The sequence below is a fragment of the Acanthaster planci genome, linkage group LG07, assembly GCF_054643075.1.
Source record: "Acanthaster planci isolate LZ-2023a linkage group LG07, COTS_SCS, whole genome shotgun sequence".
In the NCBI taxonomy this organism is placed as follows: domain Eukaryota; kingdom Metazoa; phylum Echinodermata; class Asteroidea; order Valvatida; family Acanthasteridae; genus Acanthaster; species Acanthaster planci.
The window spans coordinates 15,211,509-15,229,132 of NC_141783.1; the positions used below are offsets into that span (position 1 = coordinate 15,211,509).

Genomic DNA, 17,624 nt, shown 5'->3' on the forward strand with positions numbered 1-17,624 from the left:
CCAAAAAAAATAATAAAATTACAAATATCTCAACTTTTGAATAACTAAATTCCCAAATAGCTCAGTTTTTAAGTCATTTAGTTACTTAGGAATTTGGTCACTGAGGTATTTAGGATATTTCAGAATATCAAGATTCCTAAATACCCATCTTTATTAACATCCTAATTCCTAAATAGCTTGATATTTTCATTATTGTATCTGCAAAGTTTCACTCAACATTCCTATCAAAAAGGTGCAGTCCTGTCGGTTAATCACAGGCCTACTTGGTTGTGAAACGAAGTTATGCTTTATTACCTAGCAAAATCTTGTGGGTGCACTCTGTAAGTAAATTTCCATAGAGACCAGTGATAATCCCTGATACAAAAATTCAGGCTGCACCAAAAAATGATGTTCGGCATGTTCTCTTTCATGTTCCTTTCACATTTTAGTGGGTTGACTAATGAATTGTTGAGGAATTCTCACCCAAAGCAAACCACCTTATAATGAAGAAAATTTCCCTAAAGAAGCCATTTTGAAAATGCATCCCTCATCAAAATGGCTGAATAGTGCCACTTTCGGACCAGGTTGCATCCAAATTGCTTAGACAAGGAAGCCCTAAGTCCAGACCAGAGGTTCAGTCCCATTTTTCTTCAATTCTCAAATTCCATGACTCTCTAATATAGAATATTTTTAGTGTATTACTTTTATTAATGAGCTCAGCGGACATATTTCTAGCCTATTTACGGTGATGCACCCTTGTACATGGGTGCAGCCATGTTACTTGCTACAAACTAGCTATAACTAGTGGTACATTCGCCTGGAGTTTGCATGGCCGACCCGTGAACAAAATCAAGCCCCTAACAAGCCACCTGAACTCTGCCTTATATTATGCAATCACTACCTTTAGTCACTAGCCCATAGCCCAAGTTTTGGCAATGGTAATTTGTTAGAGCGCCACCCACTGACCCTCTAAGAAAAGCTTGAGACAAGAAAATAGTACAAAATCTAGGTACCAACTAGCGCATTCTTACTCCATTGTATGTGAAATCCAACTTGCAGGTGTTTGGGTATCTACTCCCCTCTTCCCACATTTCACTTCAAACTTTTCTGATGTCAAAGCTGAGTAAGAACACAATTTTACTAACAAAAACACGCAAAACATAAAAGAGCAGTGTGAAAACAGGCCTGAAGAGGGAACTCATGGAATGAGCCATTTGAAAAAATTGCAATTAAGGTACTGAAAAACTGTGCTGAGATTTGCGTTGCAAGGGTTTAAAGGCTGAGTGACAGTAATAAGGTGAACTCAACACCCACACACACGGACAACATTCCAATCCAGGGTTAACTTTTCCTTCTGACTTTTATTACATTGCATAGATCTATCAAAAAAGTATCTACTTTCAATTACTGGACATCCCGTGCCACCATGATTCACCACAATGATACCGTACCTAGATCACATTTAAGACCAAAAAATTCTGTACTGTACACAAAGCAAACTTGATTTCAAGAAGTTTCTTGCAACTATTTCAAAGGTCTGGTTTAAAACCCAATGCAGATATCTGCATCCACAGATTCTGAAGTAAAACACACACTATGTGAATGGAAACTGTTCCTAAATACGTATCCCCCAAAACTGTCAAGACTTTTTGCTTATGCTAATACATACAAAATAGGGAGATCAATGAAACAGCCTCTATATTCAAAGAATTATACTTGGCATAATTCCAAATGAACAGATTTAAACACGTGTCCCTTTTTCAATTTTTAGTTTAAATTGAGGTATACACCAAACTACCTGCAACCTAAATTTTCTGATGACGAAACACAGAAAGTTTCTTGGCCTCATTAAAGTTGTATCATCCAAGAAAAGCCAAAAAAAGACTTTTTTGGCAAAACACGTTACCCAGCTCTCTCACTAAGTCAAATACTCACACTAAATATTATACTGGAAACTCTAAATATCATGAGCTTTCTGAATGTATACCCATAAAAGGTGCATTTAGTGACAAGATACACCCCATTCCAAGTCCTGGATATCTGTCACTGTTGACAATCAGTGACCAATTACAAGTGATCTGTACCATGAAAAAAATTGTAAACTTTATCTATTTCTTTTTGTCTTTTTTTTTTTTAATAAATACACCATCACTTTAAAAGGTCTATCCGGTTGCATGTTGTATGTAAGTTTTGCAAAACAGGTATTCTGTGACAATTGTGTGTTATTCAGATACATGTACAACCGATTATGAAAGGTTCCCATGGCAGTTTTATTGATATTTTGATTTCCAGACAAGAAATCTACTCGTTGAGCTATCAATAAACAAGCTTTTCTCGATAAAAGGAAAAAATTGACATTTCTCATTTTCAGATGATCATTTTACCTGTGAGACGAACCTCTGTTTTGACTAATGAAACAGCTCCTAACACGAGTGAATTTACATGACACTTAAATGTTAGGCTGTATCCGAATCTCTTGTCTAGAGCTAGGTCTAGGTCTTCGCTCCATTTGAAAAGCATGGAGACGCGTAGACAATAGACCTAGCCGTAGCTCTGGAAGCCCTTTTCGGACACGGCCTTCATGTAAGTTGGACAAGTGAATGGTATCATCAGTACTAATTTCTCTCTCTTAATCTGACATTTCAACTTCATCTAAACACCACCGAACATCCTGATCTGTATACTACCTTTCAGAAACTCCCATGCTTAAGGAGAGCACTGAACTCTGTACTGCTATTGGCCGACCTCCACGAATGATAATGAGTCAACATCTTATTAGCATACTTTTTCTGTCTATGAATACAGGTTTTTAACCAAGGCAGGCTGCCCGCAGCCTGTGCGTATATATACTGTATATATATTTATTTTCCAGTAGAACTCGTACCTCATTTTGATACGATTTGACATGACTTGACATACAGAAGTAAATGAATGTTTCTGCTTGTTTCTGATGTCAAAGGTCACAGACATTACATGGAACCATGCTGATAATTAAGGCCAAGTTACAAAACTGATAAACCACGGAAGGGTCTTTCAAGAAACCAAGATATGTTTTACAGGACAACCATCCCCCCAGTGCTTAAAATTCATTTTTTAATTGAAGGCTGTTGCTATGACAACCAGCATCATAGTCTCACAAACTATTTCTGTTGTATGAGGGTGATTAAAATGTAGAAATGAGACCTGCTGCAGAGTCCCATCCGCACGAGGCCAATCTCCCTGTAGTAACAAGCATACTTCAAATCTTTCAAATTAAACCCAACGGCACTGGGGATGTGGGACCCCCGAAAAGGAATCTAGAGCCAAGTTCGATCTACACCCATTTGTTGATGACTGGTTCATTTTGCATGGTGACAAACACACGCAAACATACCCCTGGGGAACCGGGCAAACACTGATCGAATGGCCCAGACAGTGCAGTGCACCCTCACTTCTTGAAGATGTGCCTTTACCTCTAGTCATTCCCTCCACAATATGCTATTGATGCCACTTAATTACACCATGTAATGCATCCAACTTCTAAGACACTAATCAGAAACACCTGTGTTTCTTGCTTTTCAGGGACATTATGCAAAAACAAACAAAACGTGACTGGAATAAAAAAAAAAAACTCCTACATTCTGAAATTTCGTAAACTAGTTCTGAGCCAAAATGAAACACTTTTGTAATAAAATATGTGGCCTTTTACATATATGTAAATGTCTTTATGCAAGTTTTGAAATGTTACTACTGAAAACAACAGAAAAAAATACATGTATCAATGCATAACTTCATAGGGAGCTTGCTAGGTGTAGTTATATATTAAATTTGCTTTTTAAATGAGTTTTCTTACAATGATACCAAAACCTAAATAGACTGCAGCCCTTTAACACTAATTCATTTCCATAAACTCCTTGATTTTATCTTCCTAAATTCACAGAAAAAAAATAATAGTTCCTATTTACGAGACATCTAAATCATCCAATTTCTTTACATATATTAAACACAACAATGCATGTTTGTAGAACTGTTCATTAGTTGCAAGTTAGTCTGAGAGAAAAAGAAGTGCCTTCAGCGAAATCAAACCCTGCTGCTGCATTTCTGACAACAATTTTAAACAACACGGGTATTTCCCGCCACAACCCAATTTCATTAGGTTTCAAGTGCCCTAAATAAGTTAGATTACACCCTCGTTTACAAGAAGTGCAACTTTGTACAACTACAAGAAATGGTTGACACTATCTGCTTTGCAATATGCAAATGAGACAAATTATTTGCATATATGGCTTTCTTGTTTCAGCTTATTTTCCATAGTTTGTTACGCCGGTGTTTACAAAATTGAACAAACATTTAGTGGTACCTGTATATAAACGGTAGGTCAATTTGGCACTATTCTAACAACATCCACCAGCAACAGGCTTAAAAAATGTTCATGCCTGCCCACTACCACAAACAAAAAGCTTATGAACTGACTAAATCGAGTGTGTATATGAACTACAACCACCTTTAATCAAACTTGAGCTGGTCAGCAGAACATGCGCATTGTACATGTACATGTGTAACTAGTGTGCACAGACCAGCCTAATGTGTACATGGTGTCTTAATGCTTTAAGTTGAACGAAAAACTTACAATGTATTACACAAATATCAAACACTTTCTATAAGAGTCACACACCTATGATATGCATGTACATCACAAATAGTCCAAAAGGTGTACCAAGAAAGCTACTGAAAATTTATCTAGTGTACTTCTGCACAGACTGAAGCAGTTCAATGGCGCACTAGTCACAGGTTGAGGGACAATCTCCACAAAAATTAAAAGAAAAAACTGCCCAAACTGACCAGACAAGTTGACAGGAGACACACAATGACCGGTGCAACCCAATGAAAAGAGCTGTTAAATATCCACCTGTCAACTTACAGCATCAAAACCTCAGTGCTCAATGGCCAGTGGTAAAAAGTGAACATTGTGCCTATTATGACATTGTAACTGAAGCGCGTTACCTTGTGGCCCCCCAAAAATGAGTTTGTCAATGACCCAGCCACAACCTTTGGCAAGGGATGACCTGGAGGCTAATTTTGTTGAGCACAGTCAACCACAATCAGATAAAATTATTCCAGATGACACAGTTTACAGTAAATTATGTAAGAAAACAGTACTGTATCAGTCAGACTAACTCAAATCTTTCACAACTCACGGTGGGAATAAAAAAACTGTGTGCAAAATGTCATCTTGAACAAAATACAAAACAATAAACTCATCCGTACGTATGATCAGCACATCATTATATATTAATTCCAGTGATGTACTTCAATATACTGCCTTAATCCCACAATTACTATTCTCAACACATTGATGGAAGACAGATGGGCTTAATACCTTTAACAAGTGAAACCAAAAAACACCAAGAAAAAGAGAAAGCAAATAAGTTGGAATCATGTACAATTTCGAGAGATTAAATCTGATGAACACTGGAGGGCATTCAGAACAAGTAACTTGACCAAAAATCCAATCCCGGAACTCGAAAACAGTGAAACAATGGCAAAGCTTGATTGAAGGCCAGTTCATATATGAAGCAAACACGAAAGTGACATTGTGACATCAGATTAAAATTTGTGCTGCAAATTCCCAAAAGTTTGACACATTTCAACTCAAGAATTGCACTGCAAATGTTGTTTGATGTCTAATTCACTTCGCTTTTGTTTACCTGAAGTATGAACCAGCAACAAGGCAAGACTGATATCCACTGAAATTATGGCCAAGTGAGTTATACGCATTCATAAACTTCCCGGCAGGCCTGGGGCCATCAATGGAACAGCAGACCCTCTCCCATTGCTTCCCAGGTAAGTATTTGTATCAAATGCCCTCCAGTGTTTCCTTGGACTGAAACGGAATCACGGTGACGGCAGCTTCCCTCGTTTGCCTGCCGTCACCCGCCATGAAACTTAGCTCTTTGCAAAATCATATATGCACGAAATCTGCATGACTGTGATTGGTAAAATGATTCAGACTGTCCACTCTGCATGCAAGGCGATCAGGTGCCACAATTTCTCGACAAAATATTTTTCTTGACTAACAACTAACACAGATTTACACAACAAACCACATTTAGAAGGCATCAAATATGATTTCATTTGCTGTATATTTCTCTGACAGGCATTCCAAAGAATGTGTCCGCACAGAAAATTTGACTAACGATGAAAAAACACATCCTTTCATACAAATGAAAAACATGAAATGTACTACACAGAGTTAGGCTACCTGGTCAGCAAATGATTGCTCAAACCATCTTTGAGTAACCCTAAATATCTTCATGGATGGGCAATCATTAGCTGGTCAAGAATTGAAACTGTCAACAATCACAGATAGCACAGACTCGTGAGGTCTCGGTCAACCTACAACTGATTAGGAATCAATTTCTTGATCTTAATTGTCACTGTTGTCACTGTCATTGTTTCCAATGCTTGCTAGACGTACATACATTATCATCCCTAAGTCCAGAAGTCGCCAGTGTCAAATTCACAAGTTGGCAAGGAGCAAAAGCCAAATATGAAAGTGACAGGACCGAGAACCGAAATCTCCAGTGAGGTGTCTTATGTGTACGGCATGATGAATAATAGATTATTGTACACAACACAACCTCAAATATAAAACTGCTGACTGCAATTCATTAGAGGCAGGTAAAAATATCAAAAATAAGCACAGCAGTGCCCTCAAAACAAAACAAACCACAACAAAACAAGACAGGACGCACATGACGGAGAACAAACAAGGATCACACGGTTCATGATTACTTTCTTTGTAAGTATTTGCGATACAAAGTAAGCCCCTGAGAACTAACCAATATGGGTATGTATGTACACTGCACAAAGGTGTATATATAGATATTGCGACAAAATCGGGTGTGGAAAGGAACCAACAAAACAACACTCCGTGCTACTGTTTCTTCTGGCAGCACCTCCCAGCTAAGCAGCACAAGTTTATGTGGCAGCAAAGTAGGAAGGCTGGGTGCAAGACATGTTGATCTGCAGGCCCAAGCCACATCAAGTATTTTTTTCATTATGGCTATGGATAGTCACAGCAGCTTGTAAACGGCGGGGGGAGGATAAAACAAATGTCACAGCCGCAGAACCTGATCAACTCGACATGGCTATAAGCAGCACTGCCCCGTTTTTCAAACCAGAAGTGGAATGGAGAAGTTGCATGGATGATTGTGGCTGACAGCAACCTTGGTCCAGTGGAAACACAGATTAGAACACTGGATGATGTGCTGATTGTCAAACAAGCCACTCGAATGGTGTCATCACTTGTCCAAGTATCTTGATAGTCTTGTCTTTGTAATCCTCTGGAAAGCCACCAGCTCACACAGGATGCTATCCACCAATAACTGTTTGCTACATTACAGGGGTTTGTGATTGAAAGTTCATTGTTGCAGCATTCCTAATCCAGGGGAAACGTGGTGCAGCATGTGAAATCTAATCGACGGACATTCTAAATCCAGGGGAAGGGGTGAGGCTGGCAGATGCAGCTACCTTGCATGCAAGGAAGGGGACATCATTCCCAAATCACAACCTTGGAGAGAGAGTCTGTGTGTGTGCATGTTTCAGACGCCATCCTTTACCAGATCCTCTGAGTTTTCTGTTTCTTTTCAAAATTTGCTGACTGGATTGGTCGGCGTCACTGAGAGCTAAGAATCATGGCGATGTGACTGTCATCGGGACACCTGGGAGCTGGAACCGCTAGCTTTGCTGGACCCTGTACTGCTGATACTGAGAGCTGAGAACCCACTGTGGCATGATTTCAGACTGCTCATCGAACCCCTATAACATGTGGAATGACAAACAGATCATGAGTGTTCATTAATATATTCATGAAAAGATGATGAATATTCATTAACATTTCGGGGGGGGGGTAATTGTTATAACTACCCGTAACTGCAATGTAAACTGCACACATTGAAGCCTTCACAGTTTTAATTTCGTTTTAATGCTTAACTTCATTTTACAGAGTTTCCAAAATAATGGTAGGTTTGAGCACAAATAAATATACACTCTTAGGAATGAATTCAAAGAGCATTGGGACATTTGTTGCACTCTTGTTCAGAGAATAAACCTCTCAGACGTCAGGGGAGGATAATGAAGATGGACCCCTCCCAACATCTCCAATTATTTGGATCCTTCTTGAGTACTAAAAATCGTACATAGCGCAACATTATATTCATCTAATGGAAATTTGACTTGAGAATTATCTGCAGCGAAATGTTGTCTTTTGTTGTGTATCTTTTTCATATCAAAGACTTCACCAATTTCTTACTTTTTAAAAGAATGAACTCATGACTTGAACTTTCAAACTTGGCTACACGAATAAAAACCAGTCAATTTATAAAAAAAAAAAGACAACAATCCGACGGGCATTTAACAATGACTGAAGAAAACAACAGCAGTCAGCCATGGGGCTAGAGAGGACGACAATCAGTGCCAAACAGTTTTTCCCAATTTGTTTGGACAGCCCCCCTGCAGCTATCCTCTTCCTTCATTCTCGGGTGCCGGTGACACTCACCTGAAATCTTCATGGGACAAGACTTCGTAGTAGTACATGATCTTGGACTTGTGGTGGTGATGGTGCACCTTGGCCTGGTCCATCTTGGACTGGCTGGAGCTGCTGTAGAACTTGAACTGTAAGATATACCAGCCGGGCATCTGGCATACATGCGAACCCTGAGTGAAAAAAAAAAGTTGGATGCTTGTTTGGTTGACTCTGTGGATGTAGAAATTCTTATTTGTGAAGGTAAACTTTCTGACACCCTTTCTTTTGTTTGCGGCAAGATCTTCAACGGAATGTCACGGCAAGATCAGGACTTGTTGAAAACTGAAAACATAGAATTTCTAATAAGAACATGACCAAAAATGGGTGACATCACACATTGCTCACCAATTGGCTGGTAATATATGCTCTTGCAGGAAGGTATTAAATATCAACACTTTACTCCAAGCAAACTTCAGTAATTTGTGTGTGTGAGTTTGTTGTAAGGAAGTGTTCAATGGGGGTCCTTGAAAAATATAGACCAATGTTGTTCCTGCTTCCAACAAGGGTCCGCCATTGACAATCACACAAAACACATGAGAAGTCTGCCATAAAGTGAAAATAGGAGTAAAACAAGAACAATAGCAGGTTCCAACCTGCAGGTAAAGACACAAGTTTGTGGATGTGAAGAGGCATATCGGTCACTCTGTGGACCTCTGAACAACAGATATCCACACAGTGCCATTAGCAAAGACCTTGTGTAGACTTGTCAATGACCACACAAGGTTTCCCCTTCTGAGAAGCCGGTGGGGTTAGAGTTACTGTCGCAAAATGAACGGGAACAGTCCAGGAAATCGTCATCAAAAATCCAGCTCCGAGGAGTTATCAAGGCGGGAGAAAAAGGAGCAATCCCCGAGGTTTCTTGACCACAGGAGAACAAAGGAATGTCCACATATGAAACAAGCGTGGATAGTCTACGCACCACACGACTGTGTGGACCACAGTGCACTTGTTTTATCTCAATGGAATACCAAAAAGGCCAATTCTTGAACAAACCAGTCGACAATAGACTGCAACCTACCTGGATGCTGGCTCCAGCCTTGCAGACCAGCGGCAGCTCCACCTGCCTGTAGTCCACACCGCACACATGTGACTTGTCAATGTACACCGAGTTGGCCGGCCCCATCGGACCCATGGGCTCCTTGTGAGGGGTTAAAGGTCGCCTGGTCATCAAGACGGAGAAGACGACGTCGCCGCGCAGAATGTCAAAATCCCAGGTCAGTACTTGGTGGGCGTCCGTGATGTGAATCATCACCTGAGGGTGGGGATTGGAAGGAGCACATCAAGCCAAATTTGGACCGCTGGCAAATCTGAAGTTACTTTTAACTAAAGCTGAAACAAGGAAAAAGCTAGCTCTCCAAAAATCTCAGTGAAGACAACATGTAGATGAGGCCTAATCATCAGAGTCAAGGAAGGACACAGGGGCATGCAGTTGCAAATGGATGGAATTGACGGTGATAATGTTAACTATTAACTGGTCATGTACCACCAGCTATCACTTTTGTATGAAGAGACTGACACCGGAGCCTGACAAAAATGTTTGACTTGTCTGTCGACAAGCAGGTACTTTACATTTGTTCCCAAGAGGGTGAAGCTCTCTATAAACTGAAGCAATATATAGGGCCAAATTAGCAGGCTCGACTGGTGCATGCCCTTTACTTTGCTAATAAAAGATGACAAGGTCTGAACAAGAAATGTGCAAGAAATAGAGACTATGACCATACCTTTTGCTTTTAAACCCCTACATACTTTTGTATAAGAGGGAATAGAAAAATGGACAAAGTGGAACATCATAGTGCATATTGGTTAAAGGCAGGTTGATTTGGATTGAGCTGACTAGTCACCTCTTGAGGTAGGCCTTTCTGTACTGTGGCTGATTTGTAAATAGTCTCGGAGCAGAGAGGTAGTTCGTCTGGGTTCTGGAGATCTTCCATGGAGCGGTAACACGTCTTAGGGATAAGACCCCCCTCTGGAATATCGCACTGGGAAGATCATATGACAACAGTTTAACGTCTTGATTTCAAAATGATGGTCCATGTGTCTCAGACAACCTTTTTTCTGGAGGAAATGTATATTCTATCCAGCCCTTTCCCCCCAAACAAAATAACATCTGATCTTTCTTGAACAAGGATGCCCAAAAAACCACCCAACATCGTAATAACAAAAAGTAAGGAAATAAGTGGGACAACGCCCTTCTTAAAGGATATTGTAAAACGTACAGTCCAAGAAACATTTGTGTGTAGAATTTGGGTGTCTAAATGCAGCTCCTTCAAAAGCAACTGAAGGCCCTTTTTCTCGACTGACTTCAATTGATTAAAAATAATGGAAACTTATGATGCACTGGTCACTGCATATTATACATAAACTTAACAGAGTAATTGTTTACTTGACGAGATCATACTCACATAGCACTCCCCACCAAGGAAGTCCGGGATGAAGTTTGAGTCGATGTGCTCTGGCAAGCCCCCGATGCTCTCCATGTAGTTCTTGCCACCGTAGATCAGGAACTTCTGTCGAGTGTTCTCGTCGATGAAGGGCGAGACCAGGGTCCAGATGACGGGGAAGACCCGGGGCGCCCGGACGATCAGCAGCTTGCCCATGGTCTCTGGGTAGTTGGCCTCCACCACCTCGATCATGCGCAGCAGGGCCTTGACACCTGGGCGCCACAAGTGACGCATGGACAGGCCCTCGCAGTCCACCAGGCAGGTCCAGGAGCTGATGGGGTGGCCGGCCTTCTTGGTGGCCTCCTCGGTTCTTCTCAGCCCTTCCTCGTTGATGGATAAGACCTGGAGAGGAAAGGGCAAAAGTCAGGTCCTTAAATGCATACACGTTACCAATAAGTGCCAAGTGTGTGAAACTAGGCCAAAATGTACCAGTACTAATGTTATTCAGTCATTATCAGCTTTTGAGTGGACATACACATGTACCATGGTCACATGAGAATACAATCTCACTGTTTAAATGTCATAAACACGAAAACCAGAGTAAAAGCACTAACAGGATTTCCTTTTTTGGACTATTAGCTTTACACTTTTTTAATATATCTTGTCGGACCACGTTTGCTTTCGGTCAGACAAATACCAAAACTGGTCGGAAAATGGACAATAATTTCTTGGTCTGAGTACCCACTGGCTAAAACACCAAGTGTGTACTACTTGTAATGGTTTCATTGTCAAACCCTGTACATGTAAGTGGGTATAGTTTAAGTTGCACAAATGAACTTAACTAACAATCTCATGGTGAACTTAAACTGAAATGCGGCTTGAGGGGAGACTAAAACCCTACAAACTGCTGACAGTTGTACACAGCTACATGTACTTCAGGTGAGAGGGGTTGCACGTAAGTCAACACTGAAAGGCATAGTTTAAATGTTAATCTGCAATCCAACTATTGATACTTTCACTGTAATGTTTAATTTGCTGACACAGGGAAGCCAAAAGTTGCTTACTCTTGGGCTTAGTTCACAATTATGTCCAACAATTCAATCATTTCAGGTATCCCAGTTACTTCTGGCAAAACATGTACAGTGAAACGCTGCTGTAATAAACAAGACGGGGTCCACACTAAATATTCAATGTAGCGGTCGTTCGGTATAGCGAAATTAACTGCCGAATGTTTCGTTGCCATGTTGAATAGCGCCCTCTCTTGTCTAACTGAAGTGCACCCACTTGTGATACTACGATTCACTGTTTTCGTGATGTTTTGCCTTTGCATTCGCGCTTGAGGTTTCTAGAAATGTATTTGTTAATTATTTTTGTTTTTTATTAAATCTTGAGGTACAAAATTACTATTTAGTTTATCCTTAAAGTGGGGAAGCTACCACTCAGGATTGATCTCTGATGCATGCTGTGGCGAATCTCGGTTGATTTGCAACTGCATAATGTTTGGTAGGTTTTGTGTACAAAATATTGGGAGCCAAGGACGATGTTCGGTACAGCCGAATGTTTGGTATAGTAGTGTTCGGTATAGTGAGGTTCCACTGTATGCTACTTACATGTCTTAGAATAGCCTCTTCTCCAGCCGCTTTGATTAATCCTTTGACATCCATCTGACCCAGGCGAACAATGTACAGAGGTCGGCCCTCTGTGAAAAAGAAATAAATAAATGCAATTTGTCCCAACCGCCTCAACTGTGCAAACATCTGACGAGGTGTGGCATAATTTACAAGGATTCAGTGCTGAAGAAATTTGTTGTTAACTTCAAATATTATTACACAGAATTAGTACTGTATATACCTGCGTTATATTTCTTGTCACATTTTTTAAAGTACAAAGAACAAGGCACTGTTTCAGTTTTCCACACTGTTAGATTCTGGATGAATCCTAATAAAACCTCGGGGTTTTAAACTGGGAAACTACCACGACCGGGAGTCAGTCAATATGGAGTGAAGATTTGGCTTTTTTCAACCACTGACTGCTATTTACCAATCAAATGCGCTTTTCAAGGTGTTTCACTGTTACCCCAGCTTAACTAACCCTACGAATCACTGCAAAACCCTTCTCAAATATATATATATATATTTTTACACATTTTTCATTTGTCTTTATTCCTCTTTTCGCTCCAAACTGAACCCTTGTGACTCAGACCACTTCCTAGATTGTCGCGCAGATAAATGTCAAAAATTTGAAGCCTTTTCATATCCATTCATGCATTAATGAAGGCTGCTATTCTGACCGCTGTCGTAGTGATGCCATCCCCCGGCAAAGAATCTGGTGAGGATCTCCGGGGGTTCCCAGGTGCTCAGGATCTTATCCACCTGATGTTGTTTACGCCAGGCCAGGGACTCGGTGATCATTTCATGGGCCTTCTCTGTGTTGAAGTCCCGTGCTCGTAGGAAGCGCAGCAGGTGCATGTCCTTGGGCATCTGCATCATCAGGGTGAAGAAGAGTAAAAAAATAATAAGACGGGGGAAAAATGGCGTGATAATATTTCTCATTAATATTTACAGAATGGATTCAAGAGTTATGACATGGGGCATATTTCAGCAATTGCATCCTTGGGCGAATAGACCCTGCAAATTAGTTTTGATCAAAGCAGTAAAGATGTAACATACGTTATTTCTGCATGTGTTACTGACATTTTTAGTGAGAGTTGATGCTATTTTGCGGATGTCTTTGTGAATTTGTGCCCATTCAACTGGAAATCTACTGCACACCCTTCATGATTCACAGGCGTGAACCAGGGTACTCCTGTGATTTTTGTATTTCCTAAGCTCTTCTGAGTTGGCCACAGTGTGCAATCTAAGAATCTAGCATGACCGGAACGGTTGGCCTTCTGCACCAAATCTCTCAGAATCGGCACAATGTGAAAACATTCTCTAAGTGTTTCATAACAGGTTACTGTGATCTACATGTATAACAAGTAAAAAACCCTCAGATTGTGTGTACAGAGATAATGATCTGCCCCCTGCAGTGGCGGCCCAAGGATGATAGGACAGCTATATGTATATATATATATATATCTAGTAGCTCAACCTGGAGAGGGATATAAATTTCTGGCTCAATGAAAATCCACTCAGTCACATGATTCAAACAGCTTCTTGCCGAGCAAGACAAAAAAGGTCCCATTTTTAAAGCCCAAACTTTAATCTTATAAATAGTATGTCCGTTACGTGGATGGCTTTCATACGTTTAAGGTGCTGAGTCATCCATGCTGCCAAGCAGGTCTGAGATTCTGCCAGGACAAATAAATCTGCTATCTTTATTCACAAGGCCTGCGGTATATTTGTGATTTATAAAGTAAGCATTCTAACAGCATCTGCTGTAATATACAGGTAGAGCAAATATTCAGGTATTACTGTATACATAAAAGGACACAGTTCTTCAGCTGAACTTGAGATGTTCCATTCCCAGGCCACTTCAACCAGCCTGTTTGTAAAACACTATACACGGCAAACTACTTTTCATGCCTCTGTTGAATGTGATTGATAGTTCAGGGCAAAATGTCTGCCCAGCAGAGACACTCCACTGCAATTCATCCCAATTCAAAATGTCACAAGCAGGTCAACCCTTTCAGTCTGAGAGGGGACCGTTCCAGTTGTTTAGCAGGTGAATGTCATGAATTTTACGCATGCTCTACTCGGAGAAGCAAGCACTCAGATATTGCAGGATACCAGTATATGCACTTCCATTTTTGAATGTGGCAGTTTGGGTCATTTCAATCCAATAATGCTACATGAATGTATTTTTGATAAAAGTGAATTCCAAAATCTGGAAGGCTACATTTTGAAAAAAGGAATCAAAATCAGGAATAAAAATAACACCACCATTGCCTGAAATAACTTGGAAAGGTGCCAAAAAATGAGGAAATTCTAAGCAAAAATTTTCTTCATTTTTTTTTCACTACTCAAGGCATACACAAACCCCCCCCCCAAAATTCAGCTGCTCAGATAAAAACAGATGCAAACACTGATAACTCAAAAGAATGAAAGAAATAACACAAGGGAAATATGATAAAACTAATCCTACATTACATTCTTTCGCTAAAAAAAAAAAAAAAAAAGAACCTCTGGCAAAATACTCCATCAAAGCACTAAGATGCATGTACAGGTTCACCCAAATATGTACGCACAATTTACTTTATCCACTCAATACTAAGTTCAGATCATGCAACCAAGACTGAAGCCTCAACAGTTCCTGCAATTCAAGTCAGACAGTGCACAGGCTAGAGCCAGTAATTATGCCCATATCTGAACAGGACGCATCTCAAGGAATTTGCCAGGAACTTTGAAATTCAGTTGCTTTGTGCAGAATTCCCCCCCCCCCCCAGCTGGGGCAGGATGCAGATTTATAATCGGTCTTGCGCAGGAAATGCCTGGGATACCAAGCAAGATGAACAGGGCGTAATCTCCATCACATTTAAGGATGCCATTCTGTATTTAGCAACCTCAAGGGATCTTCACATCATCCCAGTGCCTCTTGAACAGAATTATACAACTGAAGCAAGGCTGGTTTGCCAAAAGCCAGACACGAAGTATTGAAGTTAACAATATTGCCCAAGGAGGAAACGAAATAAAACAAACAAACAAAAACATGTGACTTTCAAAGCTAAATGCAACATACAATTTTTCTCCCATTAAAATGGCTCTGCTAAGATCATACTGTCAGTGAGCAGAAGGAATTTTTGAAGAAAAAAAAATCAGTCATACATGTGCTATGTCACTCTTAACTAAAACATATTTTTATCAACGTCATGAACACAGTAGAAAAAAATCAGAAGCACTCGCACTGTCTAGTCACTGCGTTACAAGAAAAAGGCTGAGTGGAACTCATCTGACTTTTCTTGAGTTGAAAACATTTTGAACTGCTAATCATTTAAGGTAACTGTACTGAGTACCACTAATGAGTTTCAGCGTGAAAACCTGCTCACAGCAGGGGACATAAGAACCCTGATGAAAAATATAAGATGCCCTAAGATGAGGTGTCTAAAAGATAACCAATCTTGTCAATCCCACTGGCTAGTTGTGGACACACCGCATGAGCAGCATATTAAAGGCAAGAGGGACAGTAGATCAGTAAACTGATCGCCGAATATGGGTAGGTTTACACACACCCTGCAGCCTGAAAGATGGTCAGCCCACAAAAAAAGAGTAAGCATTCCAGGACGAGGGAAAATTCTGGATTCTAGGGTGGGAAAAAATTGATGCGCTGAGTAACATTAATCTTGAAGGTTCTTACTTCAAAACAAACACCCAAAATTGGGGTTCATATTTTATACCAGCATGAATGCAATTTGATGCAAACTGCAAATAATGAAACAGCCACAAGCAGGACATATTGCTATTAAAATTGTAACAGTATATTTGTCCTGATATCACTTTTCGTTTTGCTTTGGTTGGCAAAGCTTGAGCCAATAATACAAAAGTGCCACACAACACCTTCACTGCCTTGTGGTTATAAATTTCCCATCAGCATAAACCAGTCTTTAGAATTGATATCACACACCATCCAGCAAGTGCATGCCAATATTCCATGACAAACCAGTCTTGAATTTGAGCTAATGAAAATCGATTTCTTTTACTGTAAGACAAAGCCTCCACAAAGACATGGGAATGGTTTATTCAACACCTGCCCTCAGTCTAATCCTACGGCAGGTGGCTCACAGCAGGGATGGAAATATGGAATGGGGTTAGGGAATTACATCTTAAAGAGTTCCAGAGTCCAGGATATAAGTGATATCCCCGTTAACAATGAATTATTCAGAATTGCGACGCCCATCGAGACATGGATAAGCAGATGAGGTGAATATCGAATGTGTTGATGTCTGGAAGCTTGCCCCATCTTGTATATATTTGTGTCTTTTTTTTTTTCTTCTTTCTTTGTGTTCCGCTGACACTCATCAAAGCTGGAAGCAACTGTCTATTTTCCCAGGGGATAGACAGACTATCTGTACAAAAAGTCTTATGTTTGGAGTCTGAATGAGGGTGGGTTTGGATGGTTTTGTCTCAAATCTTGAAGGCAGGTGGGATAATGCTCTTGGGTTACATTCTCTTTCTGCTTAACACAAAACAGAGTCTCATGCATTGCCTTGAGTCAGAGTCAGTAACATCAGTTGTCAAAGGGTCTGTTAGGGGAACTCTCTCATCTACACTTCTGCTGTGTTTTACAGGATTTGCTATGGTTTAACCTTGACTTTTCTCTTCGTCCATTTTTGGTTCTTGGACCTAGGCCTGTCTGAGCATTTGCAAAAGTGTGCTACGGGTAGATCTACATATGGTGACATCATTAGTGTGTCTCCCTGTGTGTCAAAGGGTTCGCCATGGGATCTGGCATGAGGTTTGTCTTGGGTTTGTTTGTTTTCTGTTTTGGTCTCACCTTTCCTTTGTGCGTTTCATTCAGCCATTCTCTGAGTTCGATCAGTCTGCTCTCCTGCACCAGAGTAAGCGGTCCTAAGTATTGCTTAATGTAATCCTCGTCAACCTTGGATACCTCTGGAGTAAAATTCAGAAACAATACTAAATTCAGTTTTGTTTTGCACATTTTTAGAAGTATTTTCACCAAAAGAATAAACAGATTTATTGCTATTAGCATTTGAACAAGGACGAGAAGGTAGCAAATAAAGTCACACTGACAATGATAGAGTG

The 17,624-nt window shown here is 40.3% G+C and overlaps 1 protein-coding gene across 3 annotated transcripts in view; it reads right to left on the reverse strand.

Annotated features, from left to right (window-relative positions):
- Window positions 1-1,320: 1,320 nt before the first annotated feature.
- LOC110980253 (SEC14-like protein 1) overlaps window positions 1,321-17,624 on the reverse strand; it is a 46,751-nt gene continuing 30,447 nt past the window's right edge. For all 3 annotated transcript variants that reach the window (XM_087138736.1, XM_087138737.1, XM_022236765.2), the window contains 8 exons: window positions 17,356-17,471; window positions 13,217-13,406; window positions 12,537-12,625; window positions 10,948-11,328; window positions 10,387-10,524; window positions 9,564-9,797; window positions 8,519-8,676; window positions 1,321-7,779 (listed from right to left, as the gene is read on the reverse strand). In XM_087138736.1, the coding sequence (XP_086994862.1) occupies window positions 7,671-7,779; window positions 8,519-8,676; window positions 9,564-9,797; window positions 10,387-10,524; window positions 10,948-11,328; window positions 12,537-12,625; window positions 13,217-13,406; window positions 17,356-17,471 (1,415 nt within the window). In that variant the 3' untranslated portion in view covers window positions 1,321-7,670. The remainder of the gene's footprint in view (window positions 7,780-8,518; window positions 8,677-9,563; window positions 9,798-10,386; window positions 10,525-10,947; window positions 11,329-12,536; window positions 12,626-13,216; window positions 13,407-17,355; window positions 17,472-17,624) is intronic.